General features: G+C 35.2%; 1 protein-coding gene across 4 annotated transcripts in view; it reads right to left on the bottom strand.

The window, feature by feature from the left end:
* Nucleotides 1-6438: 6438 nt before the first annotated feature.
* SHOC1 (shortage in chiasmata 1) overlaps nt 6439-9137 on the bottom strand; it is a 27644-nt gene continuing 24945 nt past the window's right edge. For all 4 annotated transcript variants that reach the window (XM_031557374.1, XM_031557376.1, XM_031557375.1 and 1 more), the window contains 2 exons: nt 8000-8175; nt 6439-6524 (listed from right to left, as the gene is read on the bottom strand). In XM_031557374.1, the coding sequence (XP_031413234.1) occupies nt 8039-8175 (137 nt within the window). In that variant the 3' untranslated portion in view covers nt 6439-6524; nt 8000-8038. The remainder of the gene's footprint in view (nt 6525-7999; nt 8176-9137) is intronic.

The following is a 9137-nucleotide window of genomic DNA, read 5'->3' as shown; positions in this document are numbered from 1 at the left end:
AGGGGAAAGGAAGATTTATAGAAGAATTTGGAAACAGAACGAAGTGAGAAAAGTACATAAAAATGTTTCAATGAAGAGAAGACGAGAGACATCTGAAAACAAAGAGGAAAATAACTAAGCACAGAATGCACAAACTTTATCTTTCAAAAATAGATTAAAATAATTATTTACCTTCTAGTCTAGATACAGTGTGAATGAGAGCTGCTTTTTCTCTCTCAGAGTCCATTCTTAATATGATTAGTATCTGGAAGATAAGTTAGACAAGTTAAAGAAGTAAAAACAAACCTTTTAGTCTACTTAGTATCTTTCTTTCTCTTTTGGGAAAAGAAAAAAAAAAGGAAGAGATTGACTAAATGTGGAAAAAATGGAAATATCAGAATTTTCCAAAATTATAAGTACATGCAAATATTACTACCATATTTGAAAAATGACACTATGGAGGACGCCAGTACTGTAATTCAGTTTTATGGACTGATCTCTTCCAATAGAAGTCTGAAATCTGAATTTTTGAATCGAAGTTAAAAAAAAGGTAGTAAGACTAACTACATTATTACTGTTGCACTAGACAGAGTATTACTGTCACATTAGAGATGTTATCCCTACGAAGGCAAAGCTTAAACTGAAGATATTTAGAATTAAGGTGGCGATGTACTGGAGGGAGGCACTACATTCTGCCATAACAATTAGAAAGATTTTCAAGACTGTAAGGAGTGCTTTGAAGTATTACTTCTAAAGCCAGATTACCTTTGGTAGTTGCTAAGCACTGCTGAAGATGGAAACACTGAAAAGATTAGAATCCAGCAAATAACCATACTCTGGTCACTACTGGAAAATATGTTTACCTTATCCAAAATTTTGGAAGGTACAAACTGAATTTGTATTAAATAATCAAAACATTTAAATAAGAATGTGTAACCAGCATTACTTGCCTAGTTTTATCCTGTATAATGTATGATTCATTCTCAGGACTTACACCAGACCTTCAGCTTCAGAGAGGATGATATCTGAACTGGTATGAAATTTTGTATGCACTTTTCTTGGGACAAACAAGATAAGACTTTAAAGAAGGCTCATCACTAGTCTAACTCTAAGACCTAAGGTGCACAAGATAATTATATACGTAAATGTCAAAACTCTATCAGACCTTTTTAGAAAATAACTTCTGGACATCTATCCACTGGACAACCTTAAAAAAGACAAATTTCCACATGCTGCTGAAGAGAACAGCCACCTGACAACTCAGTGGTTCCTTTCAAAACAGATTTGAATATCTGCACCTTAAAATGCAGATCTGCTTTTTAACTACACCATCGAACAACATACTCAGGACATCCTGTTTGAGCTAGATTAGATATTTTTAGTGATATCCTACATAATCATGAGTAGAAATGAAACAAAGTGAAACAGAAAGATCAGAAATTCATTTCAAATTTGTTACTTTTCTTTTGTTAGTATCTTATTTTTACAGAGATTTCCTGTTCTGTAACCACCAATAATAAATTTGGCTCATTAAAGGCTAACTAGATTATCATGTTTCATACTGTACTAACAGAGTGACTAACTGATGTGATATGACAGAATAGGAAATGGCTTATGTAATACAGCTTTCACTTTGCATTAAAGCCAGAATACTTCTGTCTCTTCTGTTTGACTGAGACCTGTCACTGAATGTCAGTGAAGCATAAATGATAATTGTGAATAAAGTCATGTATACTCTGAAATTCTGCAGACATAAATTTAAGTCAAACTGGCAAGTCATTACTCAGTTATATTTCAAAACTTTAAAAATCTAGTGGAGTTCATCAGAAAAGCAAAATTGTCAATGAGCTGACATTAAGATGACAAAGTTGTCATATGTCTCCCAGTACAGCATGATCTTAGTAACAGAAAGCAAAATGCATTATGATTAACAATAAAATGATAATGAAATCAACATACAGTTACTACTGAAAGATGAGCACCAAAACAATTAATAATATTTTGTTTTAGGTGCTTCATATCCAATTTAAATTCTAATAAAACAGCTTGTTGGACTTAGCACACCTATGGTGGGGGCAATCCCAAGAGCAAGTCAAGTGCAGGTTGGGCAATAAGTGCATTGAGAGCAGCTGAAGGGGCCTATAGAAAAGGTGGAGGGATTATTAGGGATTGTGGAAGCAGGACAAGGGGGATTGGTTTTAAATTAAAAGAAGTAAATTTTGGTAAGATATTTGAAAGAAATTCTTCATTGTGAAGATGCTGAAGCAGAGACCCTGTCACAGCTCGCCCAGAGAAGCTGTGGAAGCCCTAGAGACATTAAGGCCAGGATGGGCAGGGCTCCAGGAAATCTGATCTGCTGGGTGGCATTCTTGTCCACAGCATTGGGTTTGGAACTGAATGGGCTTTAATACTCCTTCCAACCCACTCCGTGATTCCATGATTCTATACTTTTCTTTTCATGAAAGTTAAATCGTGACATGTTCTCTTAACAGAGTCAAAAGAAGAAGTGAAGCATGAGAAAGAACTAAAATAAATGAAAATAAGCTTAAAGATTTGGGGATTTTTTCAGCTGTGTCTTCAGTAGCATAAATTTTATTGCAAAATGTCAAGATTTTTAAGTATATATATAGTATATATGTATTTTTTTTTCATTTCTGTTTTATTATGTGAGAAGTGTTCTGTAAGTAAATAATAAATAATATATAAATAAAAATGGTATTATTCCCTGCATGGAATCACTCAGAATATTCAGATTTCCAGAAAACAAACAAACAAGAACCCTAAAACTAATTTATTCCACAGTTCTATTATCAGTGCTATAACCATGCCTCACAGGTATTTACTCATATAAATGCAATATGAGGAGTTTGGGCAGATACATTTGTCAAGCAGAGACTATGGATAACAACCATACATTCCATAGCGTCTGTGCTCTGAGCACCATTGCACAAATAACAGCTCTGACTTGTGCCGTGAGTTTCTGCTCCAGAAGAAGATAAGAAGATTGAAGCTGCCAAGTAAAAGGTTATGATGCAATTTACAGTAATTGATATGACACAATATATTTATCAGAGGAACAAATACCATCTGCAAAAAACCAAAGCTCTTATAATTTTAAAACTTCTATGCATGTTGTTTTACTCTTGCAGAAGGGGAGATCCAAAGAAACACAAACCTGCATTACTCCTGATAGATGTCTTAAACTTTATGTTATCCTTAATTTTATGTTATGCCTCTCTCCATTGTACTTCAAAAGTCATGGCTGTCAGGCAAAGTCCCTGGTGATAAGAAAAAGGGAAACATCCCAGCCATTTTTAAGAAATGGAAAAAGGAACATCTGAGACAGCCAGCACAGCTTCACGAAGGATAGATCGTGCCCAACAATTCTGGTGGCCTTCTATGATGCAGTGGAGGATCTGTCTACCATCAGTAGACAATAGAAGGCAACTGCTGCCATTTACCTGGATTTCTGCAAGCTCTTTGATATAGTCCCACACCCCTTATCTCTAAATTGAACATATTGATATGGCTTTGAATTCCAGATTATTCAGTGGATAAAGAATTGGTTGGATGATTGCAGACAGAGGGATGTGGTAAATGGCTCTAAGTCCAGCTGGAATCTGGTCACAAATGGAGTCCCCCAGGGATGCATCTCGGAACTGCTGCTCAACATTTTTATCAATGACATGACAGTAGGATTGAGTGTATCTTCAGCAAGTTTGATGATGACACCAAGCTGAGTAGAGTAGTTGACACAAGAGAAGGAAGACATGCCATTCAAAGTGATCTGGAGAAGCTTGAAAACTGGACCAACATGAACCTAAAGAGATTCAACAAGGACAAGTGCAAGGTGTTGTGCTTGTGTTGGGGCAACTCCTGTGGAGCCCTGCAGAGAATGACTTCTGGTGGATGAAAAGCTATATATGAGCCAGCAGTGCATGCTACAAGCCCAGAAGGCCAAATTTATCCCAGACTGCATCAAGAGGGCCAGTAGGGTGAAGGAGGAGATTGATTCCTTCTGTTTTGCCCTCATTCCCCCACCCTGAATACTGAGTCCAAGTCTGAGGCCCCCAGCACAAGGACTTGGAGATGCTGGGGTGAATCCAGATGAGGGCTACACATGTGGTCAGGGGGCTGGAGCATCTCTCCTACAAAGAAAGATTTAAGAAGCTGGGCTTGTTCATCTTGGAGAAGAGAAGACTCTAGGGAGTCCTCATTACAACCTTTCAGTACTTGAGGAGAATATAAAAGTAAGAGGGAGGCTGACTTTTTACAGGGGCAGAAAGTGATGAACAAAGGAAAATGGCTTCAACCTAAATGAGAGAACATTTAGACTGGATATTAGGAAGTAATTCCTTAATCGAAGGGGGTTGAGACACTGCAACATGTTTCCCATAGAAGCTACAGATTCCTCATCCCTGGAGGAATTCAAAGTCAGACTGGCTGGGGCCTTGGGCAGACTGACCTAGGGGATGGAACTCTGCCTAAGGCAAGGATTTGGAATTGGATGATACTTACGCTCCATTCTAATCTAAGCCATTCTGTGATTCTGCGGTTTTCCTTATTTAACAGATACCATTTCTCATTTGAAGATGGTTTTACAATTATTAATATATTTTGGATGAATTTCATTTGCTTAGAGAGATAGTTTATATCGCTAACCTTAACACTCTGTTCCTCTGTGTAAGTCTGCATCCAATCGAACATTCGACACTGAAACTCTGCTAATCTGGGACTGGATTCATGCTTTTTCTGGCTGGTGTACTGTACAATCTTCATCTGCCTCCAGATATTATTCAAACAGGATTCTAAGATGTTTTTATAGATATCCTTTGCTTTAGACAAATATCCTGTTAACAAAAAAAGTAATTGCAGAGATGAAAGATATTTATTAATATTTGGATGTCTAATCTACATGTACACTAAAACATGTGAGACTATCTTGCACAAAAAAAGCTGAACATTTAATGGGTGAACAATAAGGAAGAATACTACAATCACTAAGACTGTATGTAACTGCCATTTATAAAATAACTATACCTCCTGTAATATCTATTACATGATTCCAGCTAGAGTTGGAACTTTGTTATATTTAATTGATCTGTATGGTTTATACTAAAGAAGTTCCACTGTTGAAAGCTTTACTTGTTCTGTGTTTTCACTATTCTGTTCCCTATTATAATTATTGCTCAGCTCTCGATGATGTCTTTTATACAAATGGTGAGCAATGCCAGGGTTACTAAAAAATGCACACAAAAAAAAAAGATCTAAGACACTTGTGCGATTAATCACACATCACTGCATAAGGTCATTACAGTAAGTGAGAACTACAGGGCCTATACAGAACTCAGTTTTCTAGTATCACTTTTACATGTGCAGTATCCTGAGGGAGGTGTTGCTGGGATAAGTGCTGATCAACATAACAGGGAGAAACTTCCCTTTTCTCTCCCTCCCATCCTCCTACTTTCGTCTACAATAACAACAGAAAACAACCTTTTTTTAGAACTGATATGTTCATTCTGAATTTTTCTCCCCATTTTTTATTGCTAAGAAATGGTTAGGCAAATACAAATTAATTATTTTTCCAACAGTTCAGTTTATGGCAGATATTTTCCATTTTACGTCATCTTTGAAGAAACAGTCTCCATGAAGGGATACTTGGGAATAACTGAAGTTTGAAACTCAACACTTTTTTCTCTCCTATAAACACAGAGGGAGTCTGATCTTAGGGCATCCAAAAAACCATTAATTAATTTATTCTGGTAGATCTTTCTGAAAATCACAGTACAATGGGAACTTGAGAAGCATGGCATTGTGACTTTAGGCATAAAATAAGATTATAATGAATTTTTCAGATCCCAAATCTGATCAGACTAACAGCAGAAAAACACAAAATTGTCACTGTGAGTCCAGTGCTAAGATCTGGATGGTAAATTCAAAACCCCAGCCTTATGATATGTTTGTTAAACAAAATCTTGTACTTAAGATTTTGTTTCAAATAGCCTTACTTTTAAGTACTTCATTTTCAATGAACCTAAGACTATTTAAGTGGAAATTGTTTCATTTCAGAATGTGAATTGTATACGAGAAAGAACCTGGCACTTTTGCATGTTCCTCAACTTTAACACAGATATTCGAATTAAAACTTGTTGTTTGGAAAGAAGTAAACACATTATGTATGTAGATGCTCATATCCACCTAATGACACAAACAATGGAACATTATTCAGGAACTGAGCACATGTAGCACCAAAGTACAGTCATTCATATCTAATAATGTAACAAAACAAGCAAGCAAAGGGATAAGAAAATGACATGGAAACTACGCTGGAGTTTACTGGTTGCCCGCTTACACAGTTTACAGACATGGAAGACTGTAGAACAAACACAAAAAAGCATGAAGATTCTAGGTATCATTGTTCACTATCAAAAACAGACCTAGTGCTGTGTCCAAGCCACATGTTAACAGAAGGTCTCGACATGTCACCAGTAGATGCACCAGAGCAGCATGCCTGAACAGCATGATCTCTTTCTCATCTAATTTACCTTTACAAAAAGAAGACACAGGTGTTATCGGTATAACATTTCAGAAATTACACAATACATATGCAAGCAATTTAAAAGAACTCAACATCTCAAAATTTTCCTTAAAACAGTTAAATAAGTACAAACTTGAAAAGCTGTTCAAGAAACAAAAGTCTTTGATATAGTCTAACTTTTTCATGTTATCTCATCCACAGCAAGCATCACATGAGAAAGCATTTCTGAAAGCTTTGTAGGCATAGACGGTATTTGCTGGAGGATGGGATAACAGTTCCTTAAGTCTGACATTAAATTCACACTGCCTTATTGGTTTTAGTAAGACAATTTTCAAACAGACACAGAAACATATAAATTTCCTATCTTTTGATCCTTCATATTATTGCCTCATCTGACAAATCAACAGCACGCTTTTGTATACTCTTCTCAGAAACGTCTTCCTTTCTGCAATTCACTGACATGGGTATAGATTTCAGTTTCTCCCTCATATACTGGTGAAGCTGATTGCTTTTCTTTTTGAAATTCCCTCAAATTAAGAGAACTCTGCTGATTATACTTTAATATGGTAATCCTATAAATCACAGGCTGTCATCTTGCAGAGACCACTAAAATAATTTTTATTTATCTTCTTGTTCATTTGCAATTTCATTGTCATTGCTTTTATTCTGAGAAAGATACATTAAGCCCAGAAAGCAATAAAGTTTGAACACTTGAAGTTTGTCACAGAGCTTGTGACATAGTATGCAGACTAGACAGGCAGTAGACTGCTTGCTGTATTATTCTACAGTTATAACCAGTAAAAGAAGTAAAAAACAAAACAAACAACCACCCCCCCCAGAACAAAACAAAACAAAACAAAAAAAGCAGAATATTCAAAAGCTTTCTATATCTTTCTCAGTCCTTATTTTGCTGTGAAGTGTGCTGTCCCTCTTGTATCTGTAGCATAAAGATCTTCCTTGGTTGTTACAGATTTTTCTGGTTTTTTTTTTTGTTTTTTCTTTTTTTTTTTCTCCTGGTTCTTTGCACATACCAGAAATGAAGTTAGAAAGAAATGAAATCAATAAGATCTTTTTTTCCTTCTAATTTCTAGAATAGGCTTAGCATTATTCTTTTATTTTCCCTGTAGTCATGCAGATGTGAAAAAAAAAAAGCTACCAAGCTACCAAAAGAAACAACAAACACATACAGACAGCTTTTCACATTAAAATATCTAAAATGAAACAAATGACCGTTTGATATAGAAGCAACATTCTTTAATCATATCTAAAATATTTTAAAATGAAATTCAATTAGAATACTTTTTGTGTTACAATGTTCAAGTTAATAAATATAAGGCTAGGAAAGTAGGAAATATTTTAGAAATAAAATCATACAAGACGAACTGCTGAAACTTTGTTACTTAACAGCAACCTTGAGCTGTGTGTCACCAAATAAACCTATATTAGTACCGCAGAGAGAACACAGACTTTTAAAAAACATACCTTCTTTAAAATGATCACATATCACCTTCTTCTGTTGTTTTAGGAAAATCTTGTGTGATCAAACTTAATGCTGTCAAAGCTCCAACTTACAGAAGCAAGTACACCCAGATGAGTCAAATCTTTTAAAACAGAAGTAGCTGCTCCCTTCAGCAGACAGTATGACTGGCACTGGCTTTCTGAATAAAAGAAAACACAATGGTAAAGTTTGGCTTCATGTACCAGACTATAATATTCAGAACACCTACCAAACACAAAGCTCTAACTTTAACAGAAAAACAAGTGTTCACTAAAGAGGCTGCTGGGTCATAGAATTAAGCTACTCCTCACAACAGGCAACTGCATTATTTCATCCATCTCATAAAGCGACCAAAATACATGATAGATAGGTAGGATTTTATGACTCCCACTAAGATTGAACTATTACTCCATTGTTTAATTATTTTCTTCTACTCTGTACTCTAAGCTTAGACTTAGCTGATTTAATTTCATTTGTTATGATAACTTCAATTTAAACAGCATTTCTCCTTACCTGGTATTCAACTTCTGATGTCTTTGCCTAGTGAAGCCAAAGAAACCAAGCTCTTAATGCTTTCATATTTTTATACTAATAGTCCTTAATAGCTTCTATGTGGCTGTTCTACAATTTCTTGTAAGTCATAACCACATTTTTGCAATTAGAATCCTTGATGGAGCTGATAATTGCTGACTGAGCTCAAAGGAATGAACTTTTTCACAGGAAAGATAGTGAAATTCTTTAATACCTATTATTTCAATATGTTCATCGTAATAGTTGAGTTGATCTTGTTAAGAAGATGAGAACTTAGTGAGTCTTCCAAGAATTTGAATTACTTTTCAAAGTATTTTCAGCTGACCTATACAAATCATGTAATTAAGCTAGCTGATGACCGACCTTTATTTGATCAGAGCATTATTTCCTAGCAATTAAGAACTCACTAAACATACTAAAAAGTACTATGAAGTCCAATTTTTCATTATGTGTGAAAACAGGCCAGATACTACAGAATTTTGGATGCTCATTGTATAATTTAATACAGATATTCCTGCACTGATGTATCATTTTATTCTTAAAGTATAATTCTAGTCATCTATCTTCATTGTTTCACTGTTAAAAAAAAAA

Source organism: Meleagris gallopavo, chromosome Z, assembly GCF_000146605.3.
Source record: "Meleagris gallopavo isolate NT-WF06-2002-E0010 breed Aviagen turkey brand Nicholas breeding stock chromosome Z, Turkey_5.1, whole genome shotgun sequence".
NCBI classification, from domain to species: domain Eukaryota; kingdom Metazoa; phylum Chordata; class Aves; order Galliformes; family Phasianidae; genus Meleagris; species Meleagris gallopavo.
Note: the sequence above shows the minus strand (reverse complement) of the source record. Positions and strands in the feature narration are given on the sequence as shown.